The sequence below is a fragment of the Pyrus communis genome, chromosome 12 (assembly GCF_041283825.1).
Source record: "Pyrus communis isolate YQ-2024b chromosome 12, ASM4128382v1, whole genome shotgun sequence".
Classification (NCBI taxonomy): domain Eukaryota; kingdom Viridiplantae; phylum Streptophyta; class Magnoliopsida; order Rosales; family Rosaceae; genus Pyrus; species Pyrus communis.
The window spans coordinates 410,774-433,816 of record NC_142576.1 but is presented as its reverse complement, the minus strand read 5'-3'; the positions used below and the strand labels follow the sequence as shown (position 1 = coordinate 433,816).

The 23,043-nt window shown below is 40.7% G+C and overlaps 3 protein-coding genes and 1 long non-coding RNA gene across 7 annotated transcripts; 1 reads left to right on the top strand and 3 right to left on the bottom strand.

Moving 5' to 3' along the window:
- Positions 1–4,767: 4,767 nt before the first annotated feature.
- LOC148692111 (uncharacterized) lies at positions 4,768–6,799 on the bottom strand. The gene is made up of 4 exons (XR_015953858.1): positions 6,625–6,799; positions 6,421–6,530; positions 5,823–5,889; positions 4,768–4,998 (listed from the first exon to the last, which is right to left on the bottom strand). It is a non-coding gene; the product is annotated as an uncharacterized LOC148692111 (long non-coding RNA).
- A 535-nt stretch (positions 6,800–7,334) lies between these two features.
- On the top strand, positions 7,335–11,186 carry LOC137745896 (uncharacterized). Of its 3 annotated transcripts, XM_088681902.1 has the most exons (15): positions 7,355–7,756; positions 8,327–8,449; positions 8,600–8,659; positions 8,752–8,847; positions 8,972–9,082; positions 9,198–9,316; positions 9,400–9,501; positions 9,608–9,724; positions 9,888–9,956; positions 10,095–10,161; positions 10,286–10,339; positions 10,473–10,580; positions 10,657–10,707; positions 10,808–10,913; positions 10,947–11,186. In XM_088681902.1, exons 1-14 carry the CDS (start codon positions 7,742–7,744, stop codon positions 10,901–10,903), a joined length of 1,188 nt encoding a protein of 395 aa, XP_088538028.1. In that variant the 5' UTR covers positions 7,355–7,741; the 3' UTR covers positions 10,904–10,913; positions 10,947–11,186. The 3 variants fall into 3 exon arrangements, with proteins under 3 accessions (XP_068342035.2, XP_088538028.1, XP_068342036.2); XM_068485934.2 differs by having other exon boundaries at positions 7,335–7,756; positions 10,473–10,571; positions 10,808–11,186; XM_068485935.2 differs by lacking the exon at positions 8,600–8,659 and having other exon boundaries at positions 10,808–11,186.
- Positions 11,187–13,229: 2,043 nt separating this feature from the next.
- Positions 13,230–14,007, bottom strand: LOC137746248 (uncharacterized). Its single transcript, XM_088681903.1, has 2 exons — positions 13,771–14,007; positions 13,230–13,633 (listed from the first exon to the last, which is right to left on the bottom strand). Exons 1-2 carry the CDS (start codon positions 13,870–13,872, stop codon positions 13,376–13,378), a joined length of 360 nt encoding a protein of 119 aa, XP_088538029.1. The 5' UTR covers positions 13,873–14,007; the 3' UTR covers positions 13,230–13,375.
- Positions 14,008–18,564: 4,557 nt separating this feature from the next.
- Positions 18,565–22,462, bottom strand: LOC137745002 (zinc finger CCCH domain-containing protein ZFN-like). 2 transcript variants are annotated; one of them, XM_068484844.2, is made up of 7 exons: positions 21,930–22,462; positions 21,055–21,212; positions 20,821–20,883; positions 20,624–20,743; positions 19,860–20,153; positions 19,173–19,502; positions 18,565–19,030 (listed from the first exon to the last, which is right to left on the bottom strand). In XM_068484844.2, exons 1-7 carry the CDS (start codon positions 22,012–22,014, stop codon positions 18,746–18,748), a joined length of 1,335 nt encoding a protein of 444 aa, XP_068340945.2. In that variant the 5' UTR covers positions 22,015–22,462; the 3' UTR covers positions 18,565–18,745. The 2 variants fall into 2 exon arrangements, with proteins under 2 accessions (XP_068340945.2, XP_068340946.2); XM_068484845.2 differs by having other exon boundaries at positions 19,860–20,150.
- Positions 22,463–23,043: the final 581 nt, after the last annotated feature.

Here is a 23,043-nt window from a genome sequence, read left to right as displayed (position 1 = left end):
AGCGGTTGAGGAGGTATCACATGAGATGGATCAGCAACATAGTGTCGGAGCATAGACACGTGAAAAACATTATGCACTCTAGCCAACTCCGGAGGCAACTCCAACCTGTAAGCTACCTCACCAACTCGTTCTGTGACCGCGTATGGTCCGATGTACCTAGGACTCAGTTTCCCCTTCTTTCCGAACCGCACAACACCTCTCCACGGTGAAAGCTTCAGAAATACCCAATCTCCGACCTCATATGTTCTGTCCGTAGCACGCCGATCCGCTAGACTTTTCTGCCTGTCCTGAGCTGCTTTCAGGTTAGACTTAATCACCTGAACATTCTGAGTAGTCTCCTCGACAATCTCTGGACCCACTAAAACTCTTTCTCCAACCTCTGACCAACATAACGGTGTGCGACAAGCTCTGCCATACAAGGCCTCAAATGGCGCCATGCCAATGCTCGAATGAAAACTGTTGTTGTAAGCAAATTCCATCAAATCCAACCTTTGGTGCCAAGCGTCACCAAACTGCAACACCGAAGCTCGCAGCATATCCTCCAAGGTCTGAATAGTTCTCTCTGACTGTCCGTCTGTCTGTGGATGATACGCCGTGCTGTAAAGTAATCTCGTGCCCAAAGCTTCCTGGAAAGCTACCCAAAACTTCGACGTAAATCGTGGATCTCGATCCGAAACAATACTCACTGGGACACCGTGGTACTTTACAACCTTCGAAATGAATAACTCCGCTAAACGGCTCAGAGAATACTTCTCTCTCACAGGAATAAAATGAGCCGACTTAGTGAGTCGATCGACGATCACCCAAATGCCGTCAAAGCCATTATGTGTACGTGGGAGCTTGTACACAAAATCCATGGTGATATTTTCCCATTTCCACTCTGGAACGGGAAGCGGCTGCAACAACCCGAACGGCTTCTTCCTTTCTGCTTTAACTTGCTGACAAACAGCACACCTGCTCACATACTCGGCTATCTCCCTCTTCATACCCGGCCAATAATAAAACGGTCGAATGGTATGATACATTTTAGTAGCTCCTGGGTGCATGGCATAAGCCGAGATATGTGCTTCATCGAGAATTTCTTTCTTCAACTCCACACTCTTAGGCACAAACATTCTACCTTCTAGCATCAACATGCCATCCGAATCCCGAACTCTGAGGTCCCGCCTCCTTCCTTGCTCTCGAGCTTGAATAAGTTCTTGAGTCTCCTGATCAGTTACTTGGGCTTCAAGCACCCGATCAACAAGTATCGGCCTAACTTGGAAATTAGCAAGTAATGCCACATCTCGATCTTCGGCTTCTAGCCTTACCCCCGTAGTACGCAAGTCCACCAAAAGAGGAGCACGACTAGCGTACAACGCATTAATACGGCCCTGTGACTTCCTGCTAAGTGCATCAGCCACTACGTTCGCACGACCAGGATGATAATCAATCGTGCAATCGTAATCGCTGAGCAACTCCAACCACCTCCGCTGACGAAGATTGAGTTCCTTCTGAGTAAAGAGATACTGGAGACTCTTGTGATCCGTAAAGATCCTGCACTTTTCTCCGTAAAGATAGTGCCTCCACAACTTTAACGCAAAAATGATAGCAGCCAACTCCAAATCATGTGTAGGGTAATTCCTCTCATGAGGTTTCAACTGCCGCGAAGCATAAGCAATCACCCTACCATGCTGCATCAATACACATCCCAAACCATTCAAGGAAGCATCGCTATAAACCTCGAAATCACCGCTATCGTCTGGGAGTGCCAACACAGGTGCATGAGTGAGACAATGCTTCAACCGTTGGAAACTCTGCTCACACTTATCATCCCACTCAAATTTGACATCCTTCCTCGTTAACCTCGTCAACGGCAAGGCAATCACCGAAAAATCCTTAACGAACCTCCGATAATACCCTGCCAAACCAAGGAAACTTCTCACTTCGGTGACGGTTCGCGGTTGCTCCCAACTCTCTACCGCTGCAACCTTCTGAGGGTCAACCAAAATACCCTGAGCCGAAATGACGTGCCCCAAGAACGCAACTTGGTCTAACCAGAACTGGCACTTGCTAAACTTAGCATATAACTGGTGTTCCCTCAACCTTTTCAACACCAAAGTAAGATGTCGAACATGCTCCGCTTTCGACTTAGAATACACCAGAATATCGTCAATGAAGACAATGACGAATCTATCCAAGTAAGGCTGGAATACTCGGTTCATCAAATCCATAAAGGCGGCTGGTGCATTCGTCAACCCAAACGGCATAACCAGAAACTCGTAATGACCGTAACGAGTCCTGAACGCCGTCTTAGGGACATCATCCCTACTGATCTTCAGCTGATAGTAACCAGACCTCAAGTCTATCTTAGAGAACACGCAAGCACCTCTCAGCTGATCGAACAAATCATCGATACGAGGTAATGGATAACGGTTTTTAATCGTCACCCGATTGAGTTGCCTGTAGTCGATGCACAGTCTCAAAGTTCCATCCTTCTTCCTCACAAACAACACTGGAGCACCCCAAGGCGAAGTACTAGGCTGGATAAATCCCTTATCTACTAACTCTTGCAGCTGAACTTTCAATTCCCTTAACTCCGCAGGAGCCATACGATAAGGAGTTAAAGAAATAGGATTGGTACCTGGAATCAACTCAATGGTGAACTCTACGTCTCGATCTGGGGGTAACCCAGGTAAATCCTCAGGAAATACATCAGGGAAGTGTCTGACCACTCTCACATCCTCTATTCTGCTAGTAACAACCTCATCCAGCACCACATGAGCCAGGTACCCCTGACAACCCTTAGTTAACAACTTTTTCGCTCGTAGCGCCGAAATAACGCCATATCTCACCCCACTCTGCTCACCCACGAAGGTAACCACAGGTAGTCCCGGTCGGTGAAACGTAACTACTTTCCCGTAACAGTCAATGTTGGCACGATAGAAGTGCAACCAGTCCGTGCCCAGAATCACATCAAAGTCCACAATATCTAACGGGATAAGATCGGCTGACAAAGCAACACCCTCTACGATCACTGGACACCCCGGGTACACACAATCTACAACGCAACTCTCTCCCCTAGGCATAACAAACTCTAAATCATACCCTAGGGGTGTGGGGCGAGGTTGCGTCGCCTGAGCAAATGTATGAGAAATTACGGAATGTGTAGCTCCACAATCAATTAAGACTCTAGCAAAACAACCAAGAATGTTCAACGTACCCATAATCAAGTCTGGGTTGTTCTGAGCGTCCTGCAGAGAAATATTGTGAAGACGCCCCTGTCCCTGCTGACGCCCACCGCGGCCTCGGCTCGCCTGAACACCGCGTCCCTGAGCACCACGCCCCTGACTGGGCTGGCCTGACTGTCTCGAAGATCCTGCACTGCTAGTGGCAATCTCCCCCTGCTGATACTGTCCTCCCTGATACCACTGTGAACCACCCGCTGGGGCTGGAGGATACGGCATATAGCCGCCCGAATACTGGGGATAGCCACCCTGGGAATAGGGATCCTGAGGGTACTGATACTGCCCCGGAGCATAAGGGACAGCATCACCCTGATAGTGGTAAGCACCACCTCGACCCGTCTGGCCGTAGCTACTAGTACCCTGGATCTGCTGGAGTGGTGCAGGTGGGGGCATAAAGGTCTGCTGCGGTTTCTGCTGCTGCTGACCCTGGGGACAATTTGCCGCTCTATGTCCCACCTGTCCACATGTGAAACAACCGTTGCTACCACGTCTACACTCACCGAAATGTCGGTTGTTACACCTGCGGCAAATAGGGGCTCTGCCTCGCCCACCATCGCCCTGCCTCTGGCCTCTAGCGCCACCAGAAAATCTACCTCCACGACCCTGCCCAGTGGCACTGAAGCCACCACTCGAAGAACTAGAACTAGCTCCACCTCTCTTGAAGTTCTGAGTCTGTCGGGGCCCGAGCGATGCCTGACCTTTGCCTTTGTCATCTTTCTTCTGGTTGCCGTCCTTCTCTTCATCCGTATCGCTCGACATATTCTCGGAATCCTCGATCCTCAACAGTATCTCATAGAAGTCCCGATAAGTCTCGCTGTGGACCGTAGACGCCATAGAACGCCACTTCTTCCTGGTGCCCAGACGGAAAAGACGGAGCATCTCCGCCGGATTACCAGCGACATCAGGGTGATAACGGGACAAGTCCGTAAACTTACGGTAGTACTCATTCGCTGACATCTTCCGCTGTTTCAGTTCGGAAAACTCCTGCTTCTTGCGGTCAATGTACTCAGGGGGTACATATCTTCTCCTAAACAACCCCGTAAACACGTTCCAATCAATCCTCTGATCCGGAGTCAACCTACGGAGCTCCTGCTCCCACCAAGCTGCCGACTCCGTATCCAGAAACCAAGCGGTCGTCTCGACCCACCTCTCCATAGGCAAGTTCCCCTGATTATGTAGCACCCGGAAAGTCTTCTCTATATGTTCTAGCCAGCGCTCTGCGCTCTCGGGTCCCTCACTGCCCTTAAACTTATCCAACTTCAGATTGTACATCGTCTCCAGAGGAGTCCTCTGGGGAGGGCGCATCACTGCCTGAAGGGCTGTAGCAAAAGCTTCCCCCAACTGAGTAATATCGGGGAAACTAGGCTCAGAAGAGCGACGGGGTTCCCGACGAGGCGGCATAGTTCTGACAGAAGACACCAAAATCATTAGAATAATCACAAGGACACAGGACTGCCAAACCTAGGCTCTGATACCAAGCTGACACACCCCGACCGAGATCGGAGCGTGCTGGCCGTCACACAAAGGTGACGTAGCCATGTGCACGTGCGGAAGCTAAAGTAGTAATATGAAAGTACGAATAATTAAAAACTAGCATACAAGTACTAGAATAAGTGCTAGTTAGTGCGATACAAATTCAGAGCAGGTCTATAGCAGTCCAATTAAAACAACAACAGTAGTACGCCCGAAGGCGACCCTACAATGGGGAGTGTCTGTCAGAACGCCGAAAAGCTCTCAAGGGAAACCACCGCAACGGCTAAGCAACTAGAACCTGGAGGGGCGCAAAACAAAAACGTGAGTGGGCAAAAACAAAGCTCTTTGAAAACCATTTCATAAAATACTTTCTAACCCCTCGCCGTAAAACCTGTATACTTCCCAGAAAATAAACATATGTACGTATGTATAAACATGTAAAACATGCTCAAGGGTATACCAATCATGCTCAAGATATGCCATGCCAAAATCTCAAAGTGATATGCAAGTGCCCAGGTATAATCATAATCAATATCATGTAATCAGGCAGCCGGAGTCACCTACGTGACCTGTACGGCTACATCTAGAGCTCAAATCTCAATCTCAATATCTAAACCTGCCCACGAGTCGGAACCACCTAAAGTGGTCTGTACGACAAGCCTGGGTGTAACATATATATACGCTCTAGTGCTACGATCACGTGAAGGCTGTGCGAATAATCGCGGGTCACCTACGAGTCGGAACCACCTATTGTGGTCTGTACGACAGGCCTATGCACCTAGCTTGGATCCAAGCTGAGCGTATGGTGCGGGAGGTGAACAACACGTGAAGGACTGTGCCCTACTCTGGGCGGGAGCACTAACACCGGGGGTGCAGGTTATGAGCTCTCTAAGCATCTCTAACCACTATATAATGCAATCGTTAAATGACGCTTACCTGGCACTTACCTATGCCTCCACAGCACCCACATATAAATATGTATATGCATGCTACTACTAATGAATGTGATGATGCATAAACGTTAATAATGACATGCATGGCATAAGGTAAATAACCCTTTTAAATCAATTTCTGGGAATATAAATGTATATAGGTATATACGGAAAACAAAAGCCCACTCACTGGTATGTAGAAGGGTCGTAGCCCCCCTGTCTCGCGTGTGCACGCTCGTCCTCTGGGTACGTGTCACCTAAATGCGAAACAACTATAAAAACGTTAACTTTAAAGCACATAACCCGTTTCTCGTAATAACTTCTCATACATTGCTCAAAATGGACAAATGAATATACCAACGTGCTCTACACAACCTCAGGATCACAACCATATTTTTAAAATAATTTTTGGACCCCGCACGCGCCCCCACGCGCCAGCACAGGCACGGACCCACGCGCCCCCCACGCGCGGCCACGTGCCAGGCACACTGACGGTGTCAACAGACGCCGTCAGGAATATTCCGTTAAACTGACGGAATATTCCGTCAAATCTAACCGGATACCGTCACTGCCGTTAGGAATATTCCGTCAAACTTGACGGAATATTCCCCTTTCTTCTCCGGCCTACCCTCGCCGGACTCCGGTCGCCGGAAACTGGGAAAAACTTTAAACTAACTATTCTCCTTCGTTTCTCAACCGTTTTCTATGATTCTTGGACCAAAAGAAAGCCCTAAACTAGTAGAATCACGTTGGACCACTTTTAAAGGCTAAAAGTTACGAAATCTTACCTGTGCAAACAACCAAAACCGGCCAACTTCGAGTAGGACGATCCCGACGTCCAATTTTGTCCAACGAAGCACTCCGAGGCTCCTTGGGACACCACCAAGCTACCTACGAGCTTAGAAATCCCAAAAACTCAACGTATAAATTTTGCATGAACAGTACATAAATCGGGGCTTGTGAATTCGACGTGAAAACGTTGAGGTTCCTACCTGAAAATGCTATGGTCGTGCTCCCCTTGACCTCACGAGTTGAATGGTGTCCTTGGTTTCCTCGATCCGTGATGGTTTGGGTGGTTTTGGTGTTTGTCCGTACGTATGGTGATAATGGGAAGGAAGAGAGAGGCACGGGGGAGAGAGACAGAGGGAGGGTGAAGAGGGACAGTGTATGTGCAGGTGTGTGTGTGTGGCCCAAAGCTTGCCAACACCACACAAGGTAACCAAAAACAATAATACGAAAACCAACTAGGGGTAAAAAGGTCATTTCCTAAGCACATTTCCGATATTTTCGGGACGGGATGTCACATTATAGGTTATGAGGTTTTTATTTTTACGTATAACAAACGATATTATCTACATTAAAGGGGAGGGATGAGGCTTAGCCTCAAATGAGCTAATAATAATGCGGTTCAGATTCACCTTTAGCGAGAATTGAACCTAAAACCTTTCACTTACATGTGAAGAGAAATATCATTAGACCGTACTACTAAGTGGGAGGTCACGAGGTATTGTAAGTAGCAACTTTTCCTCAATCCTTGAGGAACAAGTCTTTCTCATCAAAGTAAGGTTTCTTACTTTTCCAAAAACGAGCCCCAAATCAGGCCAACAGTAATTCTGGTTATAGTTACACCAAGAGAAGAACAAAGATAGTAAGAGTAGTGCTTCCCCACTATTTATTTAATTTAATTTAAATAATATTGCGCGTGTTATTCGGTTGCATCTTAACAAACACCCAATCTCTCTCTCTCTCTCTCTCTCTCTCTCTCTCTCTCTCTCTCTCGATAGTCAAGGCTCTTCCTTTTCTTCCTGCCTCAATTTGTTTGACAATTCGACGTTGTCATGATTGGTGAATGGAAATCACCCAATCCGAATCCCGATGCTGATACTTCTGCTGCTTGTTTCTTCTGGGTGCCTGTGATCAATCACTCATCCATCCATCATCCTGCTTTCTGCAACACATTCTCTGTCCACTGTAAAAAGTAAATACCAGAAAACAGAGTTAAGCATTCATTTTTCGTCAACGAAAACAAGAGCCAAGCACCAAAAGAAAGAACAGAAACCAGGTTGCTGCAGGATTTCTGTTTCTGGGTTGTCTCCGTTTTCATGGAAGATGAAGTCCTCCTCTGTAAGCACGCATTTAATACTCATATTATTATGCTTTTCTTGGTCACTTTTTGATTGTGTATTTGACCAATATTGTAATTTGTTAACTGGTACTGAACATTTTGATCATAGAAACAGATACTTGCATTGCTTTCTTGTTTTCTTATGATTTTTCTGGCCATGAGATTATGTCGAATTCATCCTTCTTTGAATTCCTATGCACATATTTTCTGGAAGTTAGGTGTTTCTTCTTGAGCTCTTGAGACAATTCGGAATCTTTATTCTTTCAGCTCTTGCTAGTGATTATTGGGGGAGGGGATTCCGACGCGAGTTGTCGAGTTCAAGAGTATATACTCTTAACTGTTTGACCTACAAACCCTTGTAAATTTTAGTTCAATCACGATTACCCTAGCAGAAGTAACAATTATTAGGTAATTAGGACAATGGTTTTAATTTCTATGCAGATCGCTCGGTTACAAGTATTGAATTTTTTTTTTCTTCTGAAAATGGCACGCATATTTACTTCTTTATCCAGCCATCTTTGTTATTTTGACATGTTTTTGTGCACTTCTTCATTCCATTCTCTTCGCAGGCAACTTTATGTGCAGACCTGAGAAGCGGGAAATTGTGTTTTTGTAGCATTCTCCCGGCAGCTTCTCTGCTGTATATACTGTTTCTCATAGTGAGTGCATACATATCAACAGATTACAAAGAGGTATGTGTATGCCATTTTTTTGGTCCCGACTCCAATCTGTATTTTTGTGTTAACTCCGATATCTAGCATACAAAAGTATCACTTTTACTGACCTGAAAAAAAAGTTTATATTGACATTACCGTACTACTATTTTGGGTCACGTTGCACAGAATTCATCATCGTTTTGGAGAGTCGCAAACAATTTGCAGAATCTAAAGTACAAATGCATGGTTTGTTTATCGTTCCACACAGGTCTCATACATCTTTCCTATCAGATGAGTTGTTGAGATTTATTACTTTATAGTATTTTTATTGGTTTTAGAATCAGAAAAAGCCTTATGGAAGTGAGCCACTGCCTCGAGGCATTGTTGCCAAGACTTCTGATCTGGAAATGCGGCCGTTATGGGATGCTAAAAAGGTAAGGTTTTCAGAATGATGACTGGAAGCTACTGAACTATTCAACTGATTGTGTAACATTGCATTCCTCCAAGTGACAGTGCTGCAGGTTTATCTAAATTTCCACTCTTACACTGTTTGACCAGAAACCTTCAGTTAACTTGTTGAAGAAGAAAGATGCAAATTCTTCAACTAATTTATTTGCCATGGCTGTCGGGATAAAGCAAAAGGATCTTGTCAGTAAAATGGTCAAAAAGGTATATCCTGTTAAACCATGCTCACAAAAGTAGTCCATACTAAGTACTGATAATTCTTTTTCATTGTTCATAGCTGCATAAGTAACCGCTTTTCACTCGCTAATCCATGTTGCAGTTCCTGTCAAGTGGTTTCGTTGTGATGCTCTTCCATTATGATGGCATCGTTGATGAGTGGAAGGAATTTCAATGGAGCGACCAAGTTATTCATGTATCTGCAGTCAGTCAAACCAAATGGTCTTACTCTTTATCTTTGCATGCCTAATATCAATTTCGTCAAAGCTGCAGTATTGAAATTTGTTTTTCTGGTTGATGCCTAGGTGGTTTGCAAAGCGTTTCTTGCATCCTGACATAGTTGCCGAATATAGTTACATTTTCCTCTGGGATGAGGACCTCGGAGTTGACAATTTCCATCCCCAACGGTATACACATTGTGGGGCTGGCTGCATCTCTTTTCACAAACTTATACATTATACCGACTGGTTCTTAATCCCATTTTGTCAACTTGTTGTTTAATACTACTTTTAGGTACATATCCATTGTTCAAAAGGAAGGGCTTGAGATATCACAACCTGCACTGGATTATTCCAAATCAGAGGTGCATCATCAAATTACTGTGCGTTTGAGAGGATCAGTAGCACACAGGTCTCTTTTACTGTTAAATGATGAACTCCCTTGGGAAATATTGTTGAATGTTAACATTATTTTACGTTTTGCAATGTTAAAATTGCTTTAGCAAGTTGATGCTGGTTAATTTCAAGCACCCATAATTTCAAACAACTTGATATAATTCATGTTGTATCTGCAGAAGGACTTACAAGTCAAGTAACAATGGGAAAGGTTGTTATGAGAGCAGTAGAGCTCCTCCTTGCACCGGGTAAAAACTGTGGTTTCCATACGATTGTTTAAGATAATTCCGTTACGATTGTTTAAGATAATTCCGTTAATATAAGTGTAGTTGCAGAAGTACACCATCCACTAATTAAAATGACAATGCGCAATGCATTTGCTGCAGGTGGATAGAAGTGATGGCTCCTGTTTTCTCTCGAGCTGCCTGGCGTTGTGTATGGTATATGATCCAGGTACGTGTGTTAACTTCCTTTGTCCGGGCCCCTGGAACTCAACTCAAATAGCTGGTTTTCTCTTCACATGAGAGTAGAGTCAACGGCGGCTTAGATTGCACTGGATTGATTATATTAATTGCAGAATAACTTGATTCATGCTTGGGGACTAGATACGCAGATTGGCTATTGTGCGCAGGCAAGTTCTCATGCTTTCTTTTCTAACAAGGAAACGATTTCCTTTGCCCCGATCTTCTACCGTTTGCAAAAAAAAAAACAGACCTGCATTCTTTCTGTGTTTGATTTTGAATGTATATATAATGTTGCAATAGGGAGATCGAGCTAAAAAAGTTGGAGTTGTGGATGCCGAGTACATAATCCATCACGGCCGCCCTACATTGGGAGGATCCTCAGATGATCAAAATAATCAGGTGCCGAAGGTTAAAATTCATAATATTGTATTGCTGCAATCGCATTCTTTACATTTTTATAATGTTTTGGTAATTGCGTTGGCAGGGATCATCACCATCATCATCAAAATCTACAGGAAACAACCACAGAGTTGATGTAAGTCTCTTGACAGCCGACGCGACATTATTGTCTTTAATATATAGTCTTCATTAGATTGATTAATCTGTTTTCTTTTGTTCTTGTTGTAATGTTGCAGGTGAGGCGGGAATCGTTCAATCAAATGAAAGTGTTCAGAAGGAAATGGGAACGAGCTGTCAGGAACGATAAATGTTGGATTGATCCCTACAAGTAGCCGCTAATTAATTAGTGCTTGAGGGCTCCTATGTATATGAATATCGTCATCCATCGTCCTTTATTTGGAGGAAGCTCAGAGCTCAGAAGTTGGTGTAAAATTTGGAGATCTTCATACTTAACATTACTACTGCATAAGACCTGAGAGGCAGGCCAAAAGCAAGGTTGTATTGCCTTTTTTTCTTTTTACACGGTTGAAATGTATATGTGAACACAGAAATCAACTCCAGTTTTATACTTAGAGAGGCTGCTGCTGCTGTAAATCTGTAAATTCAATTTCTTTTTGTGTTGGGATGCTTTGTCGGCCGGCCACCTGTTCATTGCTGACAACTCCTCTTGATGCTGATGATCTTGCCGGCTGATAATACTGCTGCCCTCCGATTGGGCTTTCAACGTTCTTGTAAAGCTCAGCTTACACTCTGGAACAACATGTGCGCGATCGACATGGCTCGCGAGTTGGACAGTCGATTCCCTAGAGATGGCATGTGATTCATTTGAAAGTTCCTTTCGTCATGAGTTACACTACGACTAGTACCACTCACTAGTTCTGAGTCTACCGAATGCAACGAGGTGGATACGAGAGAAAATTCCGAGGTCTCACCACGTCCACTTAAATTTTGTTTCTAAAAGCGATGTATTGTAATGTTGTATTTTCATCCAAAGGAAAGACGAGCCCAAATTAAAGTGCAATGAAGCGAGCATATTGCCCTAACCAATTGGACTACCGCTCATGACCTCGGTTAGACCAGCGACCAGCAAGGTGGGGAAGTTGAGAAGAAAATAAGGGCATGCATGATGGAAGCGCCCACCATTTGACGGTCATATGTCCTTTGGGCAGCACATGGCTTGTTGGCATGTCGCCCCATATAACTACGTCATCGCAATACTCACAAACAAAGGTCAACGAGATTCCCCTTTTTTCCGCCAAAACACTCTTATCAAGGAGAAATTTTTGGGTGTTCCGGGTACACCAAAAAAATTTGGTGTACCCTCACTCATAATGGTGGACCCTACCCTCACTTTTTTTTCAATAAAATAATAAAATCAAATTTTAATGAGTGTGGGTACACCAAATTTTTTTGGTGTAACCGGAACACCTAAAAATTTTCCCTTATCAAGACACCAAAGTCAGATCATGTGGCCCTGAACAGAGAAGGATTATCTTCCTTCTTCTTTTTTTCCCTCCTTTTTTTCTCCTTTCATATTTGAACGATTATGATTAAGTTATGTCAACATCTTATATTAAATTTTTATAGAATGAGAAAGACAAAATAAAGAGTGAAAGGAAGAGAATGGAAAGAGGAAGAAAGAGAATCCTCGTCCCCAAACCCACCCCACTTACTGCTCACTGCCCGTGCCTATACAGGACTCTTGATTCAACAGACCATGTACTGTCATATATTTTAAAATTCTTGCATGACATCGCTTATTTGGCTTAAGATATCGTTACAGACTTGCAGTATCTATCATCCCCGTTGATGTAAGCTACAAAGCATAAACATATAGTTTTGGTCGACTGAGAATTTGAGACTTGCATTTCACTCAACAATCTACAAGAGGGTATAAAAAAAACCAGAAATTTCCAAGCAATAAAAGTGATGCAAATAATATCCATCCAAGAATTGTAAACCACCACCATCTCAACATCATTGAAGCAAAACTTGGTGGCTATGGCTTAATTGCACCCCCCACCCCCACCCAACCCAGCTTCCAGCTACATGCATTAATATCCATCACACTAACACATCCCACCTACTGTTCAGTTAAAATCTAATCTACTTAATTCTCCAATCTCCACCACCTGCATCCTGCAATATGCAATCTCCTATCTGTTTGAGGTAACTGAAAAGCCATAGCTAAGCAAGGAGAACTCTCTCTCTCTCTCTCTCTAAGGTATCTATATACCCAATGAAATGCTTGAAATTGCAGACAAAGGCAACAATATATAGCAGATCAAACCATTCACTTTCTCTAAACATCAAGTGGAAATCCAGTAAGCATTAAGTAAAAGCAGAGAAAGAAAACATTAGTAGCACCAGTTTCATTGGAAAACAAGAACTGAAACTCATCACAAATTAATAAAATATCAGCACAAGACTAAAATAATAGATCATAGAAGTTGAATCTTAATCCTTGTCATAGAGCAGCTCCTGACCACTTTTGGAAAAGTCAATAAAATATCATTAAGAACCCCAAATAGCTCCATTAACAAGGACAATGTTCCCTAAAATCGTCACAATTATGCTAATCCTATCTCCAGGCACTGCTCATTGCAGCAAAAAAAAAAAAAAAAAAACATTGGAAAATTATCACACTAGATATAGAAATAAGCTAACCTGGAAATATACTAAATTTCATAACTTATAAACAAACAAATTAAGAACAGATATTCTTTTTTGCCATCCAGACTCGCAACAAAATCAAACATTACCCCTAATTCAACAATTTAATTATAAAATATAGAGAGGAAGAGTTAGATATGGCATCCAAAGCAATTACAGGTCTTGGGTGTGAAAGAACAGAAACCAAAAGGCCTGTTTGGAATGTTGCAATTGATGGCATAGCAACAAGGAGAAGGCAAGCAAAGACCTTTGGCACCTCCACAACAAGTACACAATGCACAAATCCGAAAGCTCCCCAACTTCCTTCTGGTCTCATTCATCACCAAAGTCTTCATCGTTTCAGCTCCAATCAGTGGCACAAGTGGCTCCACAGCTGCAGACCCATTGGCCTTAAAAGTTCAAAACAACAAATATGCACTTCAATTCACAGAAAACCCAGATAAAATCATGACCCATTTGACAAGAAAATGTAAAGGAATCTATGAAATTGAAAGGAAAGTTGGGGCCTTTGAAGAGTAATACTCACATGGGTTAAGCTTGCTGCTTCAGTAGGGGAGATAGCAGTAGACAAAAAGAGCAGCAGTAGGAGGAGAGAGAAGGTGACCCCATGAGCATGAGCAGGCATCATGAATTATTTCTTGAGACGGGTGCACTACTTTGCTTTGTGCTTTGAGACTTTGAGTGGCAAAAGGTGATGGGAATTTAGAAAAAAAAGAGTGTGAGCTGGGAAGGGGGTCCTTGATCTTTTTTTTTATTTTTTATTTTAATATGAGGCCTCTGATTTGTATTTGGTGGATCATAAATGTTATAGTAAAAAGGGTTTTTAGTGGGTATTTGCCTTGAGCTGGTCGATTAGGTGGAGAGCAAAATTGGGTTGGGGGCGAGGAATTTTGGAAAATCAAATGTAAAGAAAAAGACTAGAAAGGGTGTGTACTGTGAGAGTTGGGTTTGGGAGAAATTGGGAGAAAGGGGGAGGACTTTTTGCGATCTTAATGGGTAACTTGAATGTGCATGTCTCTGTCCAATACAATTATTATGGCGGTGGCCACACACACCACCCATTTCCATTGGTGTGAATGTTTACATGTGGAGCAAGTTTTCATACCTCCTAAGGATGATACATTTAAGGGGACTTTAACGAAAACTCTCAGTACTGTTAACTTTAACGAAAAATCACATTTTTACATTAAAAAGTCAATTCTGGTACTATTCATTTTACCCTTTATTTTGTACTTATCGTTAAAATTTAAAGTTTTCAATTCATTATCATTAGTTTTCCTTACATTTAATCGTTAAATTTGTTTCTCATGGATACCTATATGTTTAGGGATGATTTGGATGAGTATGCGCATGGGTATTTCATAAATCGAAATTTTAAGAACGGTTTTAGATATGATTATGAAGATAAGGGTACCATGGTTATAACTGTTGTTAAATTTGTCACATAAAAATATGTTTTCTAATTTACATGCATTAATATACTTAATTATTTTTTGGTCAAATTTTATTCTCCAATCATAGTTGTTGGCATTGGATGTTGATGTTTTATGGTTAGATTCTTGATTATGTAGTATTTTATTTTATTTTTAGTTTTTCTTTATTGTTTGATCTCATGTGATTAAAATATTTTCTTCATTAGTTATGAGAAAATAAAATAAAATAATTGATAAAATCGAATAACACGTTAACTGATAAGAAATTTGTTACTCACCTGAAATGATTATGGCCCTTATAGAATAACCCAGTCGTTAATGTGATGGCTAGGGATATGGATCATTTTTATGATTATGGAGATATTATGACACATTTGTCTTGGATTGAATTGTTGTCATCCCTACTTACATGCAACATGATGTTACTGCGACAATCTTTTATCAAATTATACGATAATAGATGATAAATTTAAAATACCTTGAAAAGTGTAATTATTTTACTGCGGTTCAAGTCATTCGCCTTCTTTGGACCAAGAGTATCTCATTATCCTCATTGTATAACAGTGATGGGATGACAATTTAATCCCACAAATCCGATCTTCGAAAATAATCAATCCGAACGATTCGATTTTAAAGATTAAATTTTAAGTATTTTACGGTTATGAATAACCATCGGTTAAATATTTAAAATCTCAGTGGGCTTGGCCTGACCCAATTGATGAAGGTTGTAGCCTTTTTGTATTGGTAGATGACACCACCACGACATTATTGGTTGGATTTGTGCAAAAAAAATGAAATTGTATTTGAGCACATCTGCTATATGCTAGTTATCCGCGAAGTAATAATAATCATATTAGAATTGTATGTTTGGGGGAAAAAATGTAGGTATGGGACAGATGTTGTGTGACTTTTTTTTTTTTTTTTGCTAAGAAACCGTGTGACATTTGATATAACAAAACAATGAGTATCACTCGTGACTTTTAGTTGGTTTTGTAAATTCGTACATAAATTATCGTTAAACATGTTCGTTTTTACCTTCATCTCACTTTGGAGTTCTAAAAATTAATGTAAGACTTTTTGTTGATATTATCGATGGTGGAATCCAATTTAGCAATATTTTGGGCCTAACTACTTTATTTTTAGTTTTTGGCTTGAATATTTTACTGAATATACAGTTGTTGCTATATAAATCGAAAAACCGCTTTCAAATACCTTATAAAGTTTTCCTACATGCTCATGGAAAATATTTCGTGAAAACTAAAAGTTTGCATTTTTCACCAAAAATGTGGGTAACACTCACTATTTGTAACCGGTTTTGCAAATTCATACAGAAATCATTGTTGAATATATTTGTTTTCTCCTTCGCATCGCCATGAAGTTTTGAAAATTAATCTAAGACCTTCCATTGATGTTCTTGAGAGTGGACAGGAACCCCATTTTGGCAATGTTTTAGGCCTTACTACTATATTTCTTTTTTTTTTTTAGTTTTCAGTTTAAATATTATATCAAGAATACATTTTGCTCAATAAATAATAAAAACAGCTTCCAAATGCCTTAAAAAGTTTTCTTGATGCTCACAGACAATAATTCGTGCAAATAAAGAGTTTGCAATTTTTACAAAAAAAAAAAAAAAAACGTGTTAACACTCACTATTTGTAGTCGATTTTGCAAATTCGTACATAAATCGTGCACTGAATCTGTTTGTTTTCACCTTCGTCTCACCATGAAATTTTGAAATTAGTGTAAGACTTTTCATTGATATTCTTGATGGTTGAACCCATTTTGGCACTATTTTGGGCCTCACTACCATAATTTTCACTTACTTTTTTTTTCAATTTTCGGCTTAAATATTATACTAAATATACATTTTTTGATCAATAAATAAATAAAAAAACACTTTCAAATGCCTTAGAGATTTTTCCTTGATGTTCACGAAAAATGTTGTACAAAAAAAAATTAAAAAAAAAAAATCATTTTCACAAAAAACATGGGTGCCCATTTTGGCAATGCTTTGGAACTCACTACTATATTTTCACTTTTTTTTTTCTTCAGCTTAAACATTCTACTAAATATACATTTATTGCTCAATAAATTGTAAAACCACTTTCAAATGCCTTACAAACTTTTCCTTGATGCTCACAGAAAATATTTTGCGAAAGTAAAAAATTGCATTTTCCCCAAAAAAAGGGGTTAACACCCACAGTTTTCTAATCTATTTTAAGAACTTTTACCACATTCGTTATAAGCCCAAGTTAGAGTCATTCTATTAACTTTCATTATTTTTTCTATTTTCAACTTTAAAAATCAATGAAAAAATAGTTTCGGGAGATAATAAAGGATAAAATCACATGCAAAGGTCTTGCAAAATTTTCGTTAATATCCATGCAAAATATTTCCTAAAACTAAAAGTTTCAATTTTTTTCACAAAAATTGTAAGTTATAACCCACGTTTACCAATCAATGTTGAGAACTTTTACAAGATTCATTAAAAGACAAAATTTGAGTCACTCTAGTCGCACCACATGTTTTCTAAAATTAATTAGGACATTCCAAAGATTTTCGATGCCTACAAATCTCTTTGGGGGCTTTGCTATTAGCTTTTTTTTTTTTTTTTTTTTTTCAACTATAAAAATCAATGAAAAATAGTTTCAGGAGCTAATAAGGGATAAAATCACATGCAAAAGTCTTTCAACATTTTTGTTAATACCTACTCAAAATATTTCTTAAAACTAAAAATTTCAAAATTTTCACAAAAACTATGAGTTATAATCCACGTTTACCAATCGATTATGAGAACTTTTACAAGTCATTAAAAGCCAAAATTTGAGTTACTCAATTTAGGATATTTCAAATATTTTCGACACATACAAATCTCTTTGGGGGCTTCGCTATTAGTTTATATTATTTTTTTATTTTTTCAACTTTAAAAATTAATAAAAAATAGTTCCGAGAGCTAATAAACAGTGGAATCACATCCAAATGTCTTGTAACATTTTTGTTAATTCCCATGCAAAATATTTCTTAAAACCAAAAATTTCTTCTTTTTTTTTTCACAAAAATTATGAGTTATAACCCATGTTTTCAATCGATTTTGAGAACTTTAACAAGATTTAATATAATCCAAAATTTGAGTCATTCTAGTCACACCACACGTTTAATGAATTTAATTTAGGACATTCTCAAGATTTTCACCACCTACAAATCTTCTAGGGGACCTCCTACTAGTTTATATTATTTTTTCTATTTTTCAATTTTAAAAATCAATAAAAAATAGTTTCGGGACCTAATAAACGTTAGGATCACATCCAAAGGTTTTGCATCATTTTCCTTAACTCCCATGCAAAATATTTCCCTAAAGTCATGCTCGATGGGTGCAAAAATATGGATCTACACATGCAAAAGGAGGCAAGCTCGAGTCGACGCATGCAAAACGAGACGAACTCCGCAACGTAGAACAAGGTGAATCTGGACTCACATAAAACGAGGAGGGCTCTGCTGATCGAAAATGAGACGAGCTTCTAGCGCACAAAACGAGGCAGGCTCAGCACACGAAAGAATGCAGCAAGCAAAACAAGATGCACTATGCACACGCTAAACGAGGCAAACTCGGCGCACAAAAAATAAATAAACAAGGCTCATCTCATAAAAAACAAGACAGACTTTTGTCACGCTAAACGAGACAATCTCAGCGCACGGAAAAAGCAAATCACAAAATGAGGCACGCTTCGCGCGAGCTAATCGGGTCGGGCTCCACTCAAAAAAAGAAACGAGACGGACTTTTGCGGACGTGAAACGAGGCGGAGTCGAAGCAAGGAAAACGCTCTTTTTAGTCGGTTTTCCTCCACTATATCTGTTGTTAAGTTAAACCAGTGTCGGACATTTCGGGATTTGGGACAAGACAATGTTTGCAGATGTTTATACAGTGCAATGCAGCAATGTGAAATTCACAAGGTTGAATCTGTCAGATAAATGCATCTTCAGGACAATTCTCTGTAAATTTCCAGATATCAACTTGCAGATATCCCTCAAAAGATTGTTAATGTAAATGGTTCGTTTTCAAGCCGCTTTTCACTCCTCTCTGTCAATGCTGTTATCTTCTGCACTAGGCATCTGTCTAGGCTCTGACAATGAAACTCTCCTGGGATTTGCTGATCCTGCTTCAACTAGTCCTGATGATGATAAATTTAATGAAGCCGCCCTGGACGTCGAGCCCAACAAACGTCGGGCTGGGGCACCAGTCGAAGATGACGCAGACATATTATAAGTGAAGATGTCCATAGGGTGGTCAAACTTGCAACTTGGTCCGAACTTACAGATACCGTAACGAGAATAGAAGATGCACAAAGGTTCTCCCTGTTAAAAAGTGTACCAGATTCATCGTGTAAAATATCACCAAAGTTAAGACTACTTATTGAAAGATAAACAAGCGCACACAACTATTTTCGAAACAATAGCTCAAGCTTATAACCGAACTCCAACAGTAAAAGCAACTCACCTGTCGTAAAGGAAGGCCTATTGGACTCAAAACACAGTCTGGGGCAGGAATTAACCTCTCCATAGGATGATGGAACCTACAGACTGCACCAAACTTACAATCCCCGGTTTTCATATAGAACTGGCACTCAGGCTGGCCAGGTCTCTCGGGAAATACATTTTCCCTCTGCAATGCATAGAACCCTACAGGGATAGAACCTGAACGGTATGGAGAAAAGCCCCCTTGAGATCCTGAATTTTCTGGTTCACCTTGGCGTGAAGTTCCATACACCTGACTGTTTCCCGCTGTTTGTTGCTGACTCTCTGCAGATGAAACGGAGCCAAGCTGGCCCTGCAAAAATTGCCAGCAAATAAGCGTATTGAGTCTTCTCGGGGAACCATAGCGCAAGTATACTAGTGAACTTAAACTCAAAAGCTGCTGCATTAGAGCTTTTCTGATGGAGTGCAATAAAAGAAATTGCAAACCATTCGATTTTCGTCTTGTTTTCTTCTCATAAGATAAATTTTCAAACTATTATTCCGCAACTTTAATCACAAATTAGATGACACAACAAGATCAACAGTTTTAAACACACATGCATACAACTCCGATTAAATTGATTTCGAGACAAACAATAATTAGTTGCACATTATAAGGTAAAACAACTGCATCACAGCATTTCGCACAGAGAGGTACAGTTAAGCTTACACTGTATGTGTTCCATCCAGGGACTGATACCACTCCCTGAGGAACAATGAGAGGAGCGTAATTTGATGGAGCTTGCCAGCGTGGACTGGGAATAAAAGATGCTCTCGACCAATTTGTAACTCCTCCTGCATATGACTGCTGGCCAGGAGTAGTTGGAGATTGGACAGTAGGATATACAGGAGAGCCACGCACTGAAACCATCATATTAGTAGGTTGGGGATGATGGAATTTACAAGTGCCTCCGAACTTGCATTGTCCAGTTCGTAAATAATAGGCACATTCAATCTCATTCTGCTAAAAGTAAAGAAAGAAAAGTTAGGAAATTTATCTTGCCAACTAAGATGCACAGAAAGGTCTACAAAACAATCTCCAAAGCAGATATGTATAGACATTTACAGATCTACAATATGCCTGAACGAAAACTGGGCAGCATGCATTGTTCAATTTTACAATTATTTCAAATATACAGATAGTATACAAACAACATTGTCTCCAACACATATTCAATTATACAATACAAAAGTGGAACGCTTGTCTCCAACACATTTTCCTCTAGCATATGTGCGGTTCTTAAATCATTATTTTGCGTCGCACTACTTCTAAAATTTACCACACCAACACAAATGGCGTTTGTTTTTGGTCCCTTGTCTGTCCCTATGCCACAAAAATAAACTACAAAGTAAACATTCAAGTAAAGCAAACAGAATCGAAATGTGTAAAATAGGTGAATGGCACAATAATGAGATGAAAACAGGAAATCGAACCGGTCGAAGTGGATAGCCTAAGATATTTAAGGCAACTTTTCCAGTGATTCCCGCCTTGTCTCTAGGATGATGAAACTTGCATGTTGCTCCAAACTTGCAGGTTCCTGTCTTCAGGTAGTACTGCAGGGAAGTTTAACAAATATCATTAGTAAGTCAGACCAAAATTTACACAACCAACCTTCCACAGAAATACATGCCTGACATTCTAGTTGTCCAATTCTTTCGGGGAACTCTCCCTTCATCCTTGCAGCGGCAATAGCCTGGCAATAAACAGAATCTTGGTATATAGACATATAATTTCAATCAAAATTTAATGAAATAATTAAACATTAGACACAAAGCATAATACCCTTGTGCTAAAAAGTATCAAAGCAAGAAAAATATTACTAAACTAAAAAAAAAAAATTGGAGTAAACATGGTGAAACTATACCAGCTTCCGGTTAGGTGGATGATTAAAGCGACAAGTTGCTCCAAATCTACAAAGTCCTGTTCTGATGTAATAAGAGCAATCTGGCTCCCCAGTTCGCTCGGGATAGCCCCCGGCTTCCATTGTTTCACTTGATCTCAAATTCATTTGCCACATTGCATCTGAAATAACATTTCATAAGTAAGTTCATTACATTGTATCATACAAACATATCAAAACTCAAGTGAAAGGCATATTTCCCACGTGTCCATTTCGTCTGCATTCTGTTCCTCCTTGTACACCATAAGAAGACAATTAAGTAAAGAAATTGTGCCTTAAAGCTGCAATTAGATTAAATTCTTCGTCTTATTGTTCTTAGAAGCCAAATCACACAACATTGACATTGCATTCTCTGTTTAAATTGGTTTTGAAATCACGGTTCTCGCCAATCCCTCCTTTCGATCTTCATGCTATAACAAATACCGTATTTGAGTTGTCACGGGATAGCGAAAACTTTCATTATCGACAACTCCAGTTCTCTAAATAGCAACCAAATCGCATTCAGAACACGAAAAAAATTGAAAACAAACAAGAGGCAACATACTGTAATAATTCAAGAAACGGAAAGAATCACATGAAAAATAAAAAAAATGCGAATTTAAGTCCTGGGAATCGAAATTGACGAAGCTGAATAAGATTGAAAGCATTGATCACATATGGATTGAGGAACTGAAAGGTCAAAGGGGACAATTCGCATCGGGCGGAGGCAGCAAACGTGATTGGGAAAACAAGGAAACAATGGCGAAACAAAAGAGAAACAGAAACAGAGAAAACGACAGTTACTGACAAACAAAGACAAATGTATGTGTTATGTTATGCAAGGGAGAGAGAAAGATGACCTTGGGTCAAGGAGGGTGACAGTGAGGGAGCGTCGGTGACGGGCGCGGCAGCACGAGACATGGGAATTCCGGCATCGAAGTCCATGGCTCCAGTCGCCGGCGAGAGAGAGACAGTGAGTTAAGTCGTCAGCAGCACCACCAACACCACCGGGCCGTCACTCTAGCAAACCCCACCGGAATTACCATTCATTCACTCACCCCCTCCCTCGCACCCCACAACCCACCTACCCTTCACTCTGCTAAAATCCCCCTCTCAACGATCAGACACACACTATCTCTCTCTCTCTCCTCCCTCCCTCCCTCCCTCCCTCCCTCTCTCTCTCTATCTAAACCAGGCCACACCCAGACCAAACAAAAAGAACAGAGAGCCAAATTAACAAGAATAACAGCTTTCTAGAGAGAGAAACTTTTACATGGAGAGAAAGAAAGTAGTTTTAAGAGAGAGATGATGAGATGGACAGAGAGAGAGAGCGGTGTGCTCTCCTCTCCACAAACGAGAAGAGGAATAAAAACCAACCATCTCTCAACCAGACAAGCTTTTTCACCCGCGCTTTGGCAATAAACGGACCAAACCCCACATCCTTTCCCGCCACCCGCGACTGCCTCAACTCCTATACTCGCTCCCTTTGCTCCACGCGTGCTCCTCCTTCCCCACTTGTCCCCCTGCTTTGAGAAATTTTTAAATGTGATGAAACACAAGTGATACACCACATGTTTTTATGTCGTGTTTTTGACACACAAATCACACCATTTGTATAATAATATTTGATGTAACACCTCGTGTGCCGGTTACACTAAAAAATCTCTCCTCTGTTTTTGCTTTTATGCCTAATGCCTCATCTAATATTTTATTCGACACGTGGTCGACTTGCGCAGCGAGTAGGTCCAGCTATCCGAGCTGCGAATGTGCGATTCCCCAAACCGGATAGCAGAAACTCGGACCGCTTCCTGTGACGGCTTTTACTATTTCCAGTTTATTTCTTTATATTTTCCACTATCTGCTCCCTTCTCCCAATTTTAATTTTTTTCTTGAATTTTAATTTCTTTTAATAATAATAATCGATATCTTGCTAATTACTTCAGTTGGAAATATAACTATAATATAAGGCGTCAT